The sequence below is a fragment of the Astatotilapia calliptera genome, chromosome 9 (genome assembly GCF_900246225.1).
Source record: "Astatotilapia calliptera chromosome 9, fAstCal1.2, whole genome shotgun sequence".
In the NCBI taxonomy this organism is placed as follows: Eukaryota; Metazoa; Chordata; class Actinopteri; order Cichliformes; family Cichlidae; genus Astatotilapia; species Astatotilapia calliptera.
Window position 1 is genome coordinate 964928 of NC_039310.1, and position 20775 is coordinate 985702.

The 20775-nt window shown below is 44.0% G+C and overlaps 1 protein-coding gene across 1 annotated transcript; it reads right to left on the reverse strand.

Moving 5' to 3' along the window:
- Positions 1 to 4467: 4467 nt before the first annotated feature.
- On the reverse strand, positions 4468 to 7000 carry LOC113029841 (uncharacterized). The gene is made up of 2 exons (XM_026180872.1): positions 6531 to 7000; positions 4468 to 6163 (listed from the first exon to the last, which is right to left on the reverse strand). Exon 2 carries the CDS (start codon positions 5815 to 5817, stop codon positions 4468 to 4470), a length of 1350 nt encoding a protein of 449 aa, XP_026036657.1. The 5' UTR covers positions 5818 to 6163; positions 6531 to 7000.
- Positions 7001 to 20775: the final 13775 nt, after the last annotated feature.

Sequence of the window (20775 nt, forward strand, 5' to 3'; positions counted from 1 at the left end):
GACTTTCAGAGTAACTGATACTTGGTAGTGTTCCCTCCTCAACTGGGGTAGTGCAAGCCCTGCTGTTGTTGTCATCATCTACTTCAGGGTAAGCAGCTACTTCACTACTGGCACTGTCACTGTCCTGATGCTCCTCATCATCCAACTGCGCACAGACACTGTCTCCAATACTGTCACACTCTTGGGGTCCTCTAGGAGCCGGGACACAGTCATCCGTCATCTGAGCCACCCAACGGGCTGTGCGTTCAGTACAATCGTCCTCAGGATCAGCGACAGGGGATTCTCCATCAGATTGACTCTGCTCCTGGCCGAGTTCTGATTCACTGGCAAAAGACATCTCTGGTTCGCCCTCGGACTCTATGGGCAGGAAATTAGCCTGCAAAAGCAAGTTCCTATGGACAACTTTCTCCTGTCCACTCTTGACGTTCCTGATGCGATACGTGTGGCATGTGGGGTTCTTGGAGATCACAGTGTAGATGGTCGACTCCCACCTATCAGCTAACTTCCTACGACCCCGTTCGCCCTTGTTTGCCAAAAGGACACGATCTCCTTCCTCAATGTCAACACCTTTCTGCTTTTTGTTGTACAGGTCTGCTTGACGCTGCTGACTAGCTCCGGTGTTAGTCTGGGCCAATGCGAGTGCTTCTCTGAGGTCATCTCTCATCCTTTTTACATAACTGTCATAGTCTGTTACATCATTGTCCCTTGCAACATTGTGAAACATGACATCCACTGGTAACCTGGGGATACGCCCGTACATTAGGAAGAACGGTGCGTAACCAGTGGACTCATGAGCAGTGCAGTTGTAGACAAAGGTCAATGTCTGCAACATCTGAGGCCACTTGTGCTTCTCCCTCGGAGGTAGGGCTCTGATCATATTTCCCAAGGTCCTGTTAAACCTTTCGGTGTGACCGTTACCCATAGGGTGGTAAGGTGTCGTTCTTGACTTCTGCACCCCGGCCACTTGCAGCAGCTCTTGGATCAACTCACTCTCAAAATTGGCGCCCTGGTCTGAATGGATCCTTTGAGGGAAGCCATAGACACAGAAATATCTGTCCCACAACTGGCGCGCAACTTGTTTTGCCGTCTGATCTGAGCACTGGAAAGCATGGGCCATCTTGGTGAAATGGTCAGTCACTACTAGAACATCCACACTCTTGCCCCTGTGATCCTCTGCGGACCAGAAGTCTATGCAGACGAGCTCAAGAGGACCGGTAGTTTTAATGCTTTCGAGAGGAGCCCTCCCCTCAGGCTCGAGTGTTTTGCTGACAACACAACGTTTACAGCACTTGACATGCTCGCGAATGTCATGCTCCATGTTGATCCAGAAAAATCTCTGCCTGGCTAGGTACAGAGTTCTGCTTTGGCCCTGATGGCCAGCATCATCATGGACACCTGACAGGACTTGACTGATTAATGTGGATGGGGTCACGTACTGATGGCGCTTTTTGCCAGTGAGCAGGTCTTTGCTCACTCTGTACAGGATACCATCCAACACTTTCAACTTTTCCCACTGTTTCATCGTCTTTTGCGCTCTGTGCGACAGGTGAGCTCTTTCTCTACGTGATGGACGCCGACCACGTACGACGAACGGAATGACTTGAGACAGTGTCACATCTGCTCTCTGCTCCTCCTGTAGCTCCTGGAGCGAGAAGGCAGACAAGGTGTTCTGGCCTAGTGAGGGAAACCGATCTAGCTCTTGAGTCAACCAGGAGATTGCTCTCTGTTTTGAGCCTTGGTCCCACTCAGCGTGGCCTGCGAAGACTGCGGAAACTTCATCATTAGTCAGGGAACAACACCCTAGGCTCTCTGCAGGGGCCAAACACTCAACACTTTGGTGGTTGGCACTGAGCCTGAATGCATCCTGAACCGAGATTTCTTTGACCTGTTGCGACTCCTCTAACAGGGTTGCATAGGGTTCAGTCATGAGTCTCTGACTAACACGGTTGTGAACGAATGGCTGCCTGCTCAGTGCATCTGCAACGACATTTTTACTGCCAGGAATGTACTTGATGCTGAAGTCGTAGGGGGACAGCTTTGACACCCACCTCTGTTCACATGCATCAAGCTTGGGCTTCGTGAGAATATATGTTAGGGGGTTATTGTCTGTCCAGACGGTAAAGCTATGCCCCTTCAACCAGTGGCTGAATTTGTCACAGACAGACCACTTTAGCGCCAGAAACTCAAGGCGATGGGCGGGATAGTTTCTCTGTGCACGGGCGAGGGCCTTGCTGGCAAATGCAACGGGACGTGCTTTACTCTCGCCCTCTTGGACTTGTGACAGCACAGCACCCAAGCCGTCCTGTGAAGCGTCTGTCGACAAGATAAATGGTTTGTTGAAATCAGGGTGAGCAAGCACAACGGAGTCAAGGAGTGCAGCCTTCAAGCGTTCAAACGAGTCAACATGCTCCTTCTTCCAATCACTTGGGCTGAGCCTCCGGAAAGAAGCAGCACCTCGGGCATTTACTTTCTTTCCTTTAGGAGCGGCAGTCAGGGTAAAAAGGGGTCTGGCAATCTTAGAACAGTCCTGTATGAAGTGTTGGTAATACATCACCATACCCAGAAACGACTTTATCTTCTTCTGGGATGGCGTAACCCCGTCCTCCATCATGAGATCAGCCTCTGAGATAGCGGTGATCGCCTTAACCTTGTCAGGATCGGTCGAAACCCCGCCTTCAGTCACAACATGGCCCAGAAATCTCACACTCCTTCGGAGCAGATGACATTTTTTGGGGGCCAGCTTCAGTCCATGGGCACGTAGTCTGCTAAACACAATCTCCAACCTCCTGAGAGCCTCTGCTTCATTGGGTGCATAAACAAGCAGGTCGTCCAGGTAGCACAGCAGGGTTAGGAAATTCTGGTCGCCAAATATGCCCATCATGAGACGCATGAAGCTCGCCGGGCTGTTGCACAGGCCTTGGGGGAGTCTGTTAAACTCGTAGAGCCCCATTGGTGTTGTGAAGGCCGTTAGCTTTTTGTCCTCCTCTGCCATCTCAATATTGTAGAAGCCAGAGGTGAGATCCATGGCACTGAAAATTGCGTTACCTCCCAGGGCTGCCAGACAGTCTGACTGGTGGGGCAAGGGATGGGCATCCTTGACTGTGCGCGCGTTCAACCAGCGGTAGTCCACGCATATTCTGAGATCTCCATTCTTCTTCCACACCAGTACCAGTGGGGACGCCCACTCACTGTTGGATTTGCGGATCAGCTCTCGCTCCTCCATCTCTGTGAGCACCTGTCGCAACTTGTGGTACTGCCCTGGAGGGACGCGCCGATAGGGAAGTCTGAACGGCCTGTCGTCAGACAGATGGATGCGATGGACAAAATCCTTTGCCAGTCCACAGTCCAGCTTACCCTTGGAAAAGACATCCTCATACCTGTGGATCAGTTGCAGTACCTGAGCCTTCCAGTGGTCTGAGACTTCACAAGAGTCGAGGTCTAGGTCCTCCAACCCCATCTTCTGCAAGCTGTCACGCAGGCTAGGGCAGGAGGGAGGGCTACTCTGTGCGTCGCTACACACTGTCTGGCTCTGGACCCTAAGGGTCTCACTTGGGTTTTGGTCAGAAGCCACTTCGAGATCTTCAACAGCTACACAAGCGGAAGCATCTGCTACCTTAGCGTTTCGTCTCAATGTGATAGGCTTATCACATGTGTTCAGGATTCGAACAGGGACCCACCTATCGCCACTCATAGAAACCACAGTTCTACAGACAATGACACCTTTTTTATGAGTTTGCGATTTTGGTGGTTCAACCAGAATGGCGCTGCCCTCGGAAAGGGGTGATGACGCTGGCAGTCTGCCCCATACAAGGTGCTCTTGCTTGGGGAGTAGAGTCACTGCCTGAGCTAGTTTGACAGTGCCAATGACATCTGGCATTTTGTCACCCCTCCACCGGTTAATGCCAGACAGCATATTCAGAAACTGCACTATTTCAGGCGCTTCTGCTGATTCGGGTTTGCTCAGGACTTGCCAGAAATGGGGGGACAGCCTGAAGTGTCTGAGGAGGTGTTTGATAACATTTGTCCCTAAAATCAACTGATCTTTCTGACCGGGGACCACTAGGGCAGGCACTCTGAACGTACAATCATACACTTCCATTTTCAACTCGCATATACTCTTGGGTTTAACCTGAACTCCACCACAGCCCACTAGCACAATGTCGGTACGAGTGTCGCTTAATTCCAATGCGACCCCAGCGCTCTTTAACTCTCGCTCCGCCTCTTCGCTCAAGGTACACGCCATGGAACCTGTATCAAGAAGGGCCTGCAAAGAGACTTTGTCATTCACCAATGCATTCGTGTAAAATAGGCTGTCTGCCTCATCAAGTCTTACTATATTCTGGGAAAGTACAACAGTACCAGGTGGGGCACACTTCAGGCTTTCTTTGTATACAGTCTGTATGTCATCACTGGGATTGAGGGTTTCACACTCTTCGCTCACACTGTCCCCTCTCAAGTGCAAGCACCCTAGTTTCCCTGGGGATTATTTTGCTGGGTAATGGGTTCAGCTGCTCTGGGGCAGTCTTTCCTCTGATGCCCAACCTCCAGGCAACCTAGACATCTCCTCTCTCTCATGCAGTGAGTGCGCGTGGAATGTGAGCTATTGCCACAAACCTGGCACGAAGGGAACCTGGCTGAGGCTAGAGGCTGTGGTCTAATTACGGGGTGGACAGGCTGGTTGGAGCGCTCTAACACCCTCTCCAGCATACTGAGCACGCGGTCTAGAGCACTTGGGTCTGAAGCAGCAGCTCCAGCAGCCTTACCCGGGCTGTCCTGGGAACATTTTACTGTACCTACTTGGGCATGGTTTAGTTCAAACTCAGGCGACTCGCTTGTGGTTGTCGCAGTGGCCACGAGGAGGGGATGGGGTCTGGCAGAGCCCAGGCTCTTCTTTTTTGCATGACACTCTCTTTGGTGTTCATCAATGGCTTCCTGAACCTCCATTACTGTCCATTTACTGATGGGCTTACATTTGAAAACACAGGCGAGGCTGGGATCAGGACAATTTCTGATAAACATCATGGCTATCTCTGCCTCCATGTTCTCCATTTTGCCTCCCTGACGCTGTAAATGCTTGTCAGCTGCCTCAGCAGCGATATTAAGCCTCACCCAATAGTCTACTGGGGTCTCTTTTGCAACTGCTTGGGTGGCATAGAAGTCAGCCAGTGGTTGACAGGAGCCAGGACTATCACTAAAATAACGCCTGAGTATGGCATAGATGGTCTCAGGGTTGGTCACTACACCAGAACATGAGTTACTTTTCAAACCCACCTTAACAATGTTTTTAGCTCTGCCGAGGAGGTGGTTTAAGACTTCATCCACCTGCACGGCTCTAGACAACCCTCTCTTCTCTAAGTACACTTCCATCATGTCTATCCACTCATGAACAGAGTACTTATCCGCATCATCACCTCTGTACATAGGTGGGTCTTTGATATCTTGTCGGACCACTAAGTTCACTTTGGAGAGGTCGAGAGTGGTGTCAGGGCTCTTAACTTTGGGGGACTCGGCTGGAGCTGTCTGGTTTGGACCAAGTGGGACTTGACTGGATAGTAGCCGGCTAGCGATTGATTCACCTATCTGGGTTCCCAATTCACCAATGAGCTCACGTAGCTCTTTGTGTGTGCTGTCGTCGCTCAAAGCAGGGGTTGAGGACTGGCGCTCATGAGCTTTATTTCGAATAATGTCATCTGACTCTGCTGGCTCATCACGCGACATTATAGACCTGTCTCTCACTTCATCTGCCCCAGACAGTCTCCAACCTCTCCCAGCGACTGGCGTGAAAAGGTTAAAGGAGTCTTGGCCCCTACCAGCCATGTTGCTTACAGGAGGTTAGCAATAACTACAAAGGGGATCAGAAACAAAAGGAATACAAAAATACCTATCACTCAGAAAAATACAACACAAGTAAACACGGCTCAGTTAGACTCTAACAGGTGTAACTGGGAGAAATGCCTACAAACAGAACACTGGAAATTTTTTGCTGACCCACAGAATAATTTTACTTATATTACAGGTGTCGGAAGTGTTCAGCTCAACCTCAGCGATCGGCAGCGGCTAATCAGATGCATCCGGGTCACGGCACCACTTTTATGTAGCAGATGTGAAATGGTCGACTGCGTTGTGACAACAGACACGGACTGGCTGGAAACAGGGTTTATTCCTATAAAACAGAGTGCAGCAGCAAAATCAGTGTCACACACAGCGGCAGCAGGCTTCTCCTCACCCAGTGTGGAGTCCGTACAGCTCTGCTTGCATCATATAAAAGAAAATACAACTTATCAAAATAATAATTTTCACAACCGCCACTTCAAAATCAAATATTACAGTGGGGTAAAACAGAGACAATTATGGAATCACTAACAATAACGTATAACATTCAAATTCCCATTAAAATAGGTCAATTGCATAATACATATTCAAACAACTTTTTAACTCTTCCCAACATGGCTGAAGATACTGCTCAGAGCACAGCTTCGGGACATGAGCTCATTATACACATAAAACAAAAACTACACATTTACACATACCTATAAAACAGAGTGCAGCAGCAAAATCAGTGTCACACACAGCGGCAGCAGGCTTCTCCTCACCCTGTTTAACACAAGTCAGTTCCACACAAACGGATGATACAACAGATAAAGCGCAGTTCCAAATATCATTTTTCTCACTCAAAGCGATTGAAAACACTTTGAGAGCTTTTAACCCTAGGAGCCAATACTTAACAAAGACAAATACACCGAATTTATATGGATAATTTAGTACAGGGAGAAGAGCTACAGAAAGCGTGCCTCACCAGTGTGGAGTCCGTACAGCTCTGGCTAGGAAACCCCACACCCGCAATGTGGCCGCAGGTGGCGTTACACTGATTAATGTCCCACTTCAACAATAACACACGAAACCTTAGTTCCACAAAAATAAAGTTCACACAATAAAAAAAAGTATAACCTATGTACAATACAGTTTTGAGAATGTTCACAATTCGTACATTATATCTCAGCTACACTAGAATGGTCGTGACCTGGTGATTGGTGTGTAGAATAGTGTCATGTGAGAGTGTGAGCTTCTCGCAGTCCCTTATCATGATAGAGCAAGCTGCTACTGCTCTCAGGCAGGCCGGCATCCCCTGAACTACTGCTGGCAGCACCTTTGAGTAGAAGGCTACTGGACGGTAGCCACAGCCATGCTCTTGGGCCAATACACCTGCACAGGTTGTGCCGTTCTCTGTGACGTACAGGTGGAACGGTAAGTGGTAGTCAGGCAGACCCAAACAAGGGGCGGAGGTCAGCGCTCCCTGTAATGCATTGAAAGAGGCAGTCATTTCTGTGGACCACAGTATTCGAGGAGGCTTGTCTTTTTTGCAGCATTCACGCAGAATGTGGTCATGAAAAGAACAGTCTGGTATCCACTGTCTGCAATAGTTCACCATGCCTAGGAAAGACAGCATTTCTTTCTGTGTAGTGGGCTTAGGGACAGAGGTCACAGCTTTGACCCTGTCTGTAGTCATAGAACGTTGTCCGTGAGACAGTGTAAATCCCAAATATTGAACAGAAGTCTGACAGTACTGCATTTTCTTTGCTGACGCTTTGTGGCCAGTCTGTTGGAGGTGCTGGAGTAGCATGTGTGTGGCAGTTTGACATAGTTTTTCACTTTCAGCACAGAGGAGGAGATCATCTACATACTGGATCAGAGTACAGCCCTCTGGAGGAATGAAGCACCACTGAGAAAGCAGCAGAGCTGTCTATCATGCCTTGGGGCAAACGAGTCCAAGTGTACTGCTTATTTCTATGTGTGAATGCAAATAACGGCTGTGTGTCTTCATGCACAGGTACTGAGAAAAAGGCGGAGCACAAATCCACCACAGTAAAATGTGTAGCTGTTGCTGGAATAGATGTCAGTATGCTGGGAACATCTGGAACCAGAGGTGGCAGAGGAATGTTGACTGCATTAACTTGCCTTAAGTCTTGTGTGAAACGCCATACGCCAGGTTTGTTAGGCTTTGGCACAGGATTGACAGGAGTGTGGGCTTTATTACTCCTGTAGTCAATAAATCTCCTATCATGACATCTAGGGCTGCGGCTTTTTCGGCAGAAATGGGATGTTGCTTGACATATACTGGCTTGTTGTGTTTTAATAGGTGTACGTGATAAAGTGTACAGTCAATAAATCCTATATCATTCTCACTTTTTGACCATAATGTCATGTTTTGATATTCAGCTGGCAATGTGACAGCAGAGATAGTACAGTGTATGGGGTAGGGTTAGATCTGTGTGTCGACATGGTGCAGTGATGTCATAGCCTATGTCTGAGTTATGTGACAAAACCACTGTTTGGCCTTCACTGGTGTGAGCAGTTATCATGTTGTTGAACAGTGTGAGAGAAACAAATATGTGGCTTCCAGGCATGGGGCTACCTGGTAACGGTGTTTGCACATGTTTTTGACACAGAGTGTGACGTGGGGTACCAGTCAGATGGATATTGAGTTCATTCTCCGCTGAGGCGTCCAGCTGACACAGAGGCTGTTCCTTCTCCATGATGTCGGTGCATAGGGCAGAGAAAACATAGCTGTTATCAGTATCTGCAAACATTTCACCCTTTGTGTTAAATGAAATACACAAGTTCATTTTTGCCATTAAATCTCTGCCTAATAGATTCACAGGCGAGTTTGGAATAATTATGAATGGATGATATGTAATTTCGTCTGGTTTTGGGCCCCAGCGTGTTTTTAGAGAATGAGTTTTGGGGCATTGCACTAGAGTTCCGTTTATTCCCATGGTGTTGATGCACACAGAGGAAACAGGCCCACTATAGAATTTTCCAGACAGTGAACTTTTAGTGGCTCCACTGTCAACTAAAAAGGAATAAATCTTTTCACCTATTTCTATATCTAACGTGGGCAAGCTTTCTGTGTTACGGGACAATTGCAAATGCAGCATCGTGTGTAGTGCTTCACACTGTCCCTCATCATCACCTGGGCCTCCCTATTGTTGGTCCAGTCTTTCGTTATCATATGGGTGGGGATTAAAATGTGGATTATAAGGTTGCTGCCTAAGTGCAAAGGGGCCATTATTTTGATGTGATTCCTGTCTGCGTTGCCAGTTACCTTGTCTGTAAGAGCTCTGCTTACGCCTAGTGGCAGGAGCTGGTCCTGTGTTTTGTGGTTGAGATCTACCTGCTGCTGATTTGCATTCCGTCCTCCAGTGTCCTATTATTCCACAATAAAAACATACGTCTCCACTCCTATCTCTCCTTCTGAAATCTCCCTGCTGCGCTTGTTGAGGGGACGGGGCCCCTGCATACATCATTTTTTCACTTTCCTCTGAGCCTTCAACATCAAAGTTCAACATCATCTTAACACTTTTAGCCTTCGTGCTGTTGGGGAAAAGATCTGCACCAGCTTTTGTTTTGACAAGTGTGATAAAGTTCTTTATTTTCATGTCATAGAGATTATCAGTGGCAGTCAGCTTCAATAGTTGTGAACATTCTGGATGAATATTGTTTAAGAATGTTGTTATGAAAATCTGATCATTTCCTCCTTCAGGCATGCATGCCTCATTAGTCCAGCAGTGTGTGAAACGTTTCATAAACACTAGAATGGATTCATCTGGCTTTTGCTTACACATGGTTACTGCATTTAAATCAATTTTATCTCTAGACATTGTGAGCAGAAATTTCTTTAGATTTTGAAAAAAGGCTGTGATTTTGTCATCATTTATCCACAAAAACGAGGTGGTGTTGGCTGCTTGGTCATTTTTAGGGTCTAGTTCCTCTACTTCTTCAATAAGCTGAGATTCAGTCACACCTGGGATTCGTTGACATAATATATATCTATAGTCAGGCCCACCCAAGTGGTGGTATCTGGTACTTCTCTGTAATGCAGAAACAAAGGCTGTAGGATTTTGTAGAGGATCGGGAAGTTCTTTAATGGTTGCTGCTAACTCTGAAATTTTAGGGGGTTGAATGCAACACATGTCCCCTATTATCATGAACGGGAGGGAGGTGCTGACGTCATTAAATTGTGATCCCTGCTTTTCTTTATAACGGGTGTTTTTGTGGGGGCCCTCTTGAGTTTTTTCCTCTTTTTTCTGCTTTAAGTAGTTCCTTATTAAATTTCTGGTGTTAGTTATTGTTTTTGGCACAGTTAAACCATTCGCTACTAGTGTGGCGCTGAACATGATTATCTATGACAGAAACGGCTTCCTGCAGTTCAGCTTCCGTACGTTCAGTTAAAGGATCTTTCATGATTTCCTCACACTCTGTCATTAACTGTTTTGTTTGCTTTTTATGTTCCTGTAACTCTCTTTCTCGTTCAGTGTATTCTCGTTCCTGTCTTTGATCTAAGTTAAACCAGTCATCTTCTTCTGATTTAGGTGTCATTTCAGTGCCTTCCTCACTCTTTTGGGATTCTGCTGTTAAATCAGGATATACGCGCTGATGACGTGCAGCCGCCGCAGCAGCTATTAATTCTGTTTTTTCATCATAAGGCGGCGGAGCCGTAGGTTGAACGGATGGGCATATAAGGCTAGTTTTTTCTGCAGTGGATTTACTAGAGCCTACACTGGCTTGATTTAAAGCATTTACGTCTGGCTCGGGTCCTTTTTTCCATAGTGGTAGCATGCGATTGGTCACATCACGACATTCTATCATATATTTTTTACAGGACTTTTTAATCAGTCTACTTTTCTTATCACAAATAGTATTTAACATTTCTACTGACCTGTTTTCTGGCGATAATCGTTCGGGATAGGGCTCCGGAAATACATTAGGATGCATTAAAGTTATAGTTCTTAAGTTCGAGACGAAATCAGTCACGTAAGCACTTCCGCATGTTCTGGATACGTAATCATGGAAGTCTTCATTGATTCGCGAGCGTGGGTTAAACGTAACCGGAAGTGGGAGTCGTACTGAGCCGCTATTTGTGATTTTATATTTTATTTTTTTCGGTTTTACAGTTAATTTTGAGTTTTTATCGGACCCGTCTAAGGTCTTTGAATTATTCTGACCCATGGTCAGTGATTTCCAGAGGGGTTTAGACGCTTTGAAGGATTTAAGTTAGTTTCTATTTTTGCTGTGGCACACCTGAGGTTACTTGATTTTTTGCTAGCAATTTTATGTTTTTAGTGAGCAACTTCTCACTTTTTAACGAGCAACTTCTCGTTTTATGACCCCAGGCAACTTCCTGTGTCCTTTCTGCTGGTGAGCAACTTCTTAGTTTATGACAGCAGGCAACTTCCTGTGTCCTTTCTGCTTTTATTTACAAAACAACAGGCAACTTCCTGTGTTTCTATGTGGGCCACTAAAGAAGGCTCCTCAGTGTATCCCACTTGTTACTATGTGGGCCACTGAAGAAGGCCTCGTCAGCGTATCCCGTTTCTATGTGGATCACTGAGAAAGGCATAACACAGTCTTATAAAATAAAAGACGAGTGCCTACCTTCGTCAGGATCCCACTTCTCGACACCAAAATTGAAGGAAACTGTTTCCAGGGCCTACTCCGTGGATCGGCTTCCTCCGAGGCGTGGACGTCTATCAGCAGAGAATGTACCTTCACCTATCAGCAGAGAATGTCCCTTAGTCTGTAACACAGTCAAATATATTCTCAAGTAATATTCAAGCATGCCATTCAGCGTGTTAGTACGAGCAGCTCGGGAGCAGCTTGGGAGAACAAGAAAACAGAGACTGCTTTAGATTGTCTTCCCAAAGTGACTCAACTTTATTCACAAGTACAACAGTTTATATAGAGGGTAAAATTCATGAGACAGCAGATTATCAGTTTAAACCAGTACAGACCAAGATAAGGCAGCGTCTTCCTGCCCTTGGGTGAAGAAGCATCCTTTGTGTAGTGTATCAGTTCAGCTACAATTGTGATTAACTCAGCGACATATTTTCAAGGCACAAAACGAAGAGTTCTTACATTAGTGAAATCTGAAACAAACCATTTGGCCTTCAACAGGCGTCTAAAAGATTAAGAAACTAATGTAGCTGAGGGAGTGATCTCTGTGGTATTTCAACCTTGTACCAGCCTGTGATTCTCACACATCAATTCTTGGGTCAAAGAGAAAAACACTGAAACAAAGGGGCCTTATTGAATGACAGAGTTTTCCTGCATAATGTCACTATAAAACAATATCCAGTAAATGCTCCCATGGTACTAAAATACCTAACAGTTACTTTCGCAAATATTCACAGTGTAAGCGTAACAACAATTTCTAGAGTCCTGAAAAACATCAGGTCAGGATGAAACAGTTGCACACTGTGCCTTTTGAGAGGAACTCTGAACATGTCAAGCAACTCAGGAACCAGTATGTCCAGGTAAGATCACAATAAAATACAGATCTGTTTTTGAACAAAACCAAACACACAAAGACAATTTTTACAAATTTACTACTGTAACAGCTTATGTTGCCTTGTGGATTTATGTTAGAGAGTCATGGAGATTGAAGGCAGGCAAACACACCACATTTTCATCTTTGAGGATGAGGCAGGTTTCAACTTGGCCAAAGCATGGCGACGAGGGAGGAATGTGATTGGGAAGAGAGCCACAGTGAATGTCCCGGGCCAGAGGGGTGCCAACATCACAATGTGTGCAGCAACATCCACTGATGGACTGCTGCTACACAGACCACTGATTGGGCCATACAACACGGAACGGCTCCTTGCGTTCCTGCATGACCTCTATGGAAGGGTTGTGCTAGGTGAGGAAAGGGATGCGGAGAGAAGGAATCAGCCAACATTTATAATTGTATGGGACAATGTGGCATTTCATCACTCCCGTGCAGTCACCGAGTGGTTTGCAGCCCATCCCAGAATGGAGTCTCTTTTCCTCCCACCTTACTCTCCATTCCTCAACCCCATAGAGGAATTCTTTTCCTCATGGCGGTGGAAGGTTTACGACCATCATCCACATGATCAGATGTCCCTCCTGGATGCAATGGATGCTGGATGCCTGGAGATATCAGCAGAAGATTGCCAGGGATGGATCAGGCATGCCAGAAGATTCTTTCCTAGGTGTATTGCCCTAGATGACATAAGATGTGATGTGGATGAGAACCTGTGGCCAAATAGAGAAGACAGAGTAGAATAGCATTACTATTGTATGTGTATCAGTGGATGGTGTGTATACAAATTCTTGTACTTTGGGATTACTTAGTGCAGAAAAATAAAAATACATAAACAAATATTAACGAATTCTGCATGATGTCTGATTCATTCCAGTAACATATATTGAAATTATAAACAGAGATGTGTCCTTGTTTTACACAAGAAAACACTGTGTAATGCTACATGTTGTTAGTGTTTTTTAGGTCATTGTTTTGTGGGTGACAAAGTGTGTTTGTCGGCTGTCAACCTTTGCTAGTGTTCTGGAAGAATGAGTTTATTTGAGACCTGAATGAAGTGTTTTGGTAGTTGTAGTGCATTTTGAAGGTGAAATGAACTGCTTTGCCAAGCTGAAGGTCAGTGAGGAGAAGAGTTTTGCAAAAGTGACCTAAGTATTGAGAAATGTGTCCTAGCGGCTATAAAAATAAAATAAATTAAAAAAAAAACTGTAATACAAAGGATTGGAGTCTGTTTTGGATTTTCACTTGTTGTTGGCTTTAATATGAACAGTCACATAAAATTCATTCAAATTTTTTTGCCTTTGCTTCAATTAAGAAGTTTCTTTAAATCTACAACAGCTTCCTTTTCAAAAAGTTTACTGACATAGTAAGGTAGTAGCAAGGGAACTCAGTAAGTATGAGCAACAGTAGCTTAGGGACACTTTCTCCAATAAAGAGGATTTCATCATCTGCAGTTCGTAAAAAGTGCCGTATTAAAAACAATTCAGCAGACCCTCAGAGTGCGGATACAAACTGTTTTCAGCTGTAGAGGTAGAGGTACGCTTCATGTACTTATCAACATACAGTTCAGAGGCTTGCATTAGAGAGCATTGGTGCTTGGGCATTGTCAGAGATTTACAGTTAACAAACAGTCAGGTGAATAAACAACAATGAGACACTTGTGTAGGTTAACGTGCTGCACGGGTGAAAAGCTCAGAGCAAATCACACCGAACTGCAGTATTCGTTTATTTTTATAGGTTACATCGTCAATATGCAAATATAATCACATTTCCTGTCACGCAGGTCCTGATGTCTGTCTGCATGCAAGCTGTGTGTGTGTGTCACAGAGTATGTGTGTTGCAGGTCAATTTCTAAGAATAATATAATGCAAGTCAACTTCTGCGGATATGTATTTCTGTGCTGGTCTCTTGTCAGTGTCACAGGGTCAGCTTCCTGTTTTAACAGAAAACTGTGTCTGGTGAAATATGTATAACATAACTTTTGAAGCATAAGCAAATAAAACAATAAAAACTCCCTGACATTCCCTCCTGTTGTTACCGTATTTCACCACTTCAATCATACTTTATTATCAGCCAACAATCACTTGCTTTCAACACTTTCAATTGTAGCATCATTCAGTATGTGTGAGTGTGTGTGTTCCTATACTAAATCTTCTTGTGGCAGTCCAACATAGGTGATCACTGTGGCCTGTACCATTTTGTCAATCATTGATCTGATACAGGGTAGAATGCATGTAGAGAACATGCAAAGCAATAAAAGAAAAACTCCTATCAAGACAAGTCCTTTGATCATGAGGGTCTTCCAGCTGCCGCTCAGCAGCCAGGTCAGCCAGTCCTCTGTGTTCATGACATAGTCTTGTTGCTGTGCATTACTCAGTTGTCGTAACTTCTCCAGGGCGGTGGTCATGGTCAAGGAATGCACGTTATCTGGAATATAGGTGCAGCAATTGATGTTGAATAAGACACAGAGGCCCCCTCTCTCAGCGAGAATCATGTCCAGGGCGACTCTGTGTTGCATGACCACTATTCTGATCGCGTCGATTTCCTCATTCTGAGCCTTGCTTATCCATGTTGAGCTATTCAGGAAAAGTCCAAATCTGTAGTCAAGAGTCTCGATTCTCAGCATGTTTTTTCCATTCCCGATCCATGGGAAAAGTGAGTGCAGGACTTTCTGTCCGGTGGTCCACAACTTGAACTCCGCTGGCACATCACTGCCCCAGATTGGATCATGAGGTTGCACGTCATCAGTGCTCCTCTTGCGTCTTGGTCGGTCCTGATGGAATATTCTGAATGTGTGGTCTGACACTAAAATTGGGGCGCAGAGTCCGGTGCTGTTGGGTGGGATGGTGAAGTATGTCTTTGAGCCACATGCCCAAGCTGTACCCTGCACCCAATATGTGCCATTCAGGAAGCTTATCCGTGCCTTTCTGTCCTGCGGCATCCGGAAAGTCTGGGAGCAGTTTTGGTTCATCCCCAGCTTTCTGTTGCCGTATGCGAAGGTGAAACACATTGGATGTTGTATTCCTGGTTCCCTCCTGACGTTGAAAGATTTTCCCTTGTCATTGGTCGCATTCAGGTGTACTCAGTATCGGTCATCACAGCTGTAGTTCCAGTCTGAGATCTCTGGTGTACAGAAGAGTAGCTCATTAGGTTTATAGTTGATCAGTGTTCCATTACATCGTCGCAGGTCGATTTTTGTGACTTGTCTTTTTAACTCCAACTTGAAGGCGAAGATGTCTTCGGGGGAACATGTTCCACTGGTGGCCTTGTAGAATATACATAGGGCTTCGGAAAGGCTGGGTGATTTTCCATATAGGGTGGCTTGCATTGCTGTTGTTGGGAGGTGAGAATAGACGTAGCAGCCAGTGTGGTTGTCTTCTGTATGTACTCGGTTGTAGACGTACCGGTACCAGGCATTGTTCAGCCAGGGGTGGTTGTGCTCTTTATCCCTATCCTTTAGGTGTAAGTTGTTATATGACCATTTTTATCTGCAGGTGGTGCTGTGGGTCCTCGTCTTTCCAGGTGAGTATCAGTAGGCTCTCTAGGAGCGCAATGCCAGTCATTATGAGGACAAGGTTCTTCATGATGACCAGGCACACCCGGGCTCCAGGTGAGTAGACCACTGGCGAGAAGACAAAAGGGCGGGATATACCCAAACAGCCCTTTCCTCCACCAGGGAACACCTAGGAGTCGGGGGAACCGGCGTCTATGCTTGTGTTGTCACTCACTTTTTTGCAGTGGCTTTGGTGGATCCAAGATGGTCTTTCTGCTATTTTGGGCCTTCCCACCTTGGTGAACTCCAATTTTTCCTCTGGAGCACTTTAATCAGGATCCAATCACCTGGTTGCAACCTGCAAGATACTGGAGAGATATTACTCGGCAGTTTATTGTTTAAGACAATCTCTTTATTCTCAAATAATTTAGTCATCCACTCTGCTAGGGTGGTTTCTCTTATAGACTTATTAATAGGCTCACTAGTGAGAGGAAGCGGAAATTGCCTCCCGTGAACAATTTCAAAGGGTGTGAGCTTTTGCGAACCCTGGGTTAGTCGCATCCACATCTTCACCAGGCCCAAACACTCAGGCCTTTGTCTGATTTTATCAGAGTAGGAATAAAATGGTTGCATAAACATTTTGCTACTGAGATTGCATCTGCTCTTTTTACTGGATAGATTTCTGGCCATTTTGAGAACACATCCACAATTACTAGAGCGTATTTTGATGTTTGACATTCGTTCAGTTCAATAAAATCCATGTGGATTGTGTGAAATGGGTGCGGTGGTGTTGGGAAAAAGCCTCTTTTAGGCCTGAGGTTTCCCTGTGCAATATGTTTCTGGCAAATCATGCATGTTCTGATAAACTCTTGTGCTGAAGCTTCAAAATTTTGAGTATAGAAGTGTTTGGGGAGGATACTCATCATTCCACCCCTTGACAAATGCTTTAAGCTATTTGTCACTAATGCTGCTGTCTTGTGTAGCAATTTTGTAGCCGTGCTCCACACTTTAACCATTTCTTTTGCTCCTCTATAGGAGCGGCTTCCTATTCATTTTGAAGTACATCAAGTGGTATTAGCTGTAAAGTTTCAGACATTAAAGTTCATATTGGTTGCCGTGCGGCCTTCTTTGCGGCTTGGCCTGCGAAGTTATTGCCTTCAGTAATTTCTGAATTATCTTTTTTGGTGTGCAACGCATATTGACTGTCAGTGTGAATATATATATATCTTGATCTTTGCGCATCATGCACGTATGATAGCCGTTAGTTATTCACTCTGTGCTGAAAAAGAGGAAGCTAAAGGTTTCGCTTCTAAAACAGTAGGCTGCAGTGTACTAAAAATGTCTGGTCGGGGTTTCATTTTTTTCAGTTAGCTTCAGCATACAGCTGTGTTCGGCACCATCTACTTCCGCAGGAAGGAGAGTGCTTGTCACAGTCAGGCAAGGCTAAAACTGTGCTTGTTTGCAGGGCAAGTTTTAAGTCAATAAATGCTTTGTCTGCCTCTGGTGTCCATTCTATTTCATCTTTCAGAGCTAAGTGTTTGCCACAGATCAAGTTTTGCAAAGGTTGGGCAGTGCATATTCAGGTATCCAACGTCTGCAAAAGTTGCAAAGACCTAAATAACTCATCATTTGTTGTTTGGCGACAGGCTTAGAAGCGTATTGTACAGCTACTTTTCTGCTGTCTAACAGCTGTCTGCCTTGTCCTGTCAGTCTGTGGCCAAGGTACGTGACCTCTTTGCTCTAAGGTCATGTACTAGCCGATATTTCCCAGTGTTTGCTTTTTTTTTTTTTAACTGGGAAAATCAGAGTATTACATGTTGCTTCAGTTGTTTTTATTAAAAGGTCTATTGTTAAAATACTGCACGCTTTTTCTTCTCTATAGATGCAACATTACATTTTCACTTAAGGCATGTTTAAATAATTTCTTGTTTCTCAAAGAATTCACACATTTCACTCATCTTACATATTTCAACTTTGAAGTTAAAGTTTTCTTATTCCATCTCTCTCTCTATATATATATATTTAAACTTTGAATTGCTCACAGTTTACAGCTCTAAAACTGGGCATTTGTAAATCATGTACGTGAATTTGCATATGTTGCTTTTGCAGTGTTTCAGACCCCTTAAGCAGTCAGTTTTCTTTCCCAAATTTGCTAACCTATGGGTTTCTTCCGACCGCTGCACGTGGAGAATTAATCCAGGTCTGTTTTGCTCCTGAAGAAACACAACTAAGACATTTTCATTATGATCCTGAGTACTTAAACTACCCGTTTCCCTCTCTCTGGTCAGAAATACCAACTCATGTTATGTTATGTTATGTGTATAAGTGTAAGCAGGTCTTCATTTCTTTTCCTATGCATGTTAATGTTCAGTGAGTGTAAGCTGCTTTCTTCATTGCCTCTGCATGTTATAATCAGGTGTAATTCATGCATCTTTTCACTGATTTTTTTAATTCAAAACCATCCCACTTCTGATTCTTTCCAAAAATAATCTCACATGTAACACTTTGTGTATGTGTGTTTTCTATTCATTGATAGACTGCTCCCTGTGCTGTCCCCTATGCAGCTTCCGCTCGGAAACAAATAAATAAAAACGTTTAACTCGCTCATTAGCTTAGTAGTGTCCACATATTTAAATCAGCTTCTCAATCTTGTAGCTTTAGCTGTTATCTACAGGGTTTGGCTTATTAGTTGTCATTATAAATGTGCTCTACATCTCAGTAATATTTATCTAGGCTAAATGACAAGTTTTCAAGCAGGTTAAGTGCCTCTATGCACCTAATTGGTTTAGATATTGCCTTTATTTTCTTCATCTCATATGTCATTATACTGAGTTTGAGCAAACCTTAAACTTGATGCAGACTACTTCATAACAATTATCCATCTCACATCATACTGACTAGGATACTTCTTGTCATTAATATTATATTTTTATTAATATTATCATCTTTTTCTTTCTATATAATGACAACAGTATATTACAACATTTTATCAGTGTAAATCACTATACTACTACTGAGCCAATTTAATAGTTTAGGATCATCTTTTCCAAAGGAGAAACCTTTGGAATGCAAGCATGCTGATCCACACAGGTATGCACACATGGGTATTCACAGACGCGGACTAAAGCTTTCTTGGCTGCTGCCTCAAAGCACACTGTGCGCTGTCTATCTTGCGTGCTGCACAATATCGTTTATTATTTAGTAAATATTGATATCTATGACTAGCTAGTTTATTGTGATGGTGCTTTGTTTTCTCTATTATTATGTTGCTCTTTGTTGTTTGCTGTCTCCTCTGTTTGGTTTTTTTTGTTTGGTTTTTTTTTTCTCCATACAGGTGACCCAGGAGTTCTTTTTTTTTTTCTCTCTCTTCCCCCCCCTTCTCACCGTCTCTTCTCCCCTTTGGTTTTCTTTCTTTCTCTCCCCCTCTTTCTCTCATTCATTCCCCCTGTCCTATTTATTAAAAAAAAAAAAAAAAAAAAAAATGACAAAGGATGAACTGAAGCTCTGCCATCACGTAATGTCGCATACTGCTGTTTCTGATGTCATTTAAAAAAACAAACAAACAAAAAAAAAAAAACAATTATCCATCTCACATCATACTGACTAGGATACTTCTTGTCATTAATATTATATTTTTATTAATATTATCATCTTTTTCTTTCTATATAATGACAACAGTATACTACAACATTTTATCAGTGTAAATCACTATACTACTACTGAGCCAATTTAATAGTTAGGATCATCTTACTCAGCAAACAGATAATTTAGAATTCATCCAATCCGTACAAATTTGCTTTTTCTCTGAACAGGTTTGTGCCTACTTTTTAGACTGGTCTTCTGTTTGCCTCATCTCAGATCCAATCTTCAGTCACATTCATTCTCTCTGTTTCATGTTGAACCAAGTAATTTATTATTATTTTTATTTTTATATTTTATTTTGTATCCATCAAGGGCTCTGGGTGGGCTGCAGTCCCACCCGTCATCCAGGCTGGAGACATTTACCTTTCCACACACTTTCCTTGGCTGAACAATGAGACAGCCTTAATCTACCTTATGCATCTCTCTTTTTTATAGAAAAGGTTTTCATGTGAATGATTTCCTTTTATTTATTTTATACAATCTGGGCATGATCGTCATGCCAACTATATTTCATTGTTCAGTTCTGTTTGTAAGGTTCCTCTTAAAATAGTTACTGCAGAGGGACTGCAAACCATTTAGTTTCGTTTTGTAGAAGGTTTGATTACAATGTATTTTATTGAGTTAAATATACAGTCAGACCCGTGAAGCTGTCACTGGCACGAAGGACGAGATAAGTTATCAACAACAGGCTTCTACTTTCAAGCTATTCTTGAAAGCGGTTGTCGATTTTACGTGATGACGCACAACTTTTTCCTCATTCAGCCAGTACATGAGCTATCAACGGTAAACAATTCAGTGGAGTAGTTCAGACACCTTAATGTGCTGTTAAATCAACTTACTCCACCAACAAAACAATGAAAACAGTTTATGCGCGCAATTTCTATCCTATGTTAGTTGACACTTTCCGTACACTTATTTACTTTCCAGTAAAGTTAGACTTCCAGCCTTTTTTAACTGCAAAACGAGTGTCTATTACACTACCAGTTTCGTCTTACAGGCGAGTCCCTCATTCAGACTACCAGCTTTTTTTTTTAACTGCGAAACGAGTGTCTATTACACTGCCAGTTTCGTCTTACAAGCGAGTCTTAAAACTGCCAGTCCCCGTAGGACGAGTTTTCTTGGAACAGTGTCACCCTAAACACCGATAATTTTATGCAAGGTGTGTCAAATGTGGAATAATCACCTGGCTTCGCTGTTGCCGGTCTGTCGGGCATCTCTTTTCAAGCCCCAGCGCCGTGGGCGTGTATGACGTCGGCCAGGACCCGAATTTTAGCGTCCCTGGACTTTCAACCCTTCCTGGAGG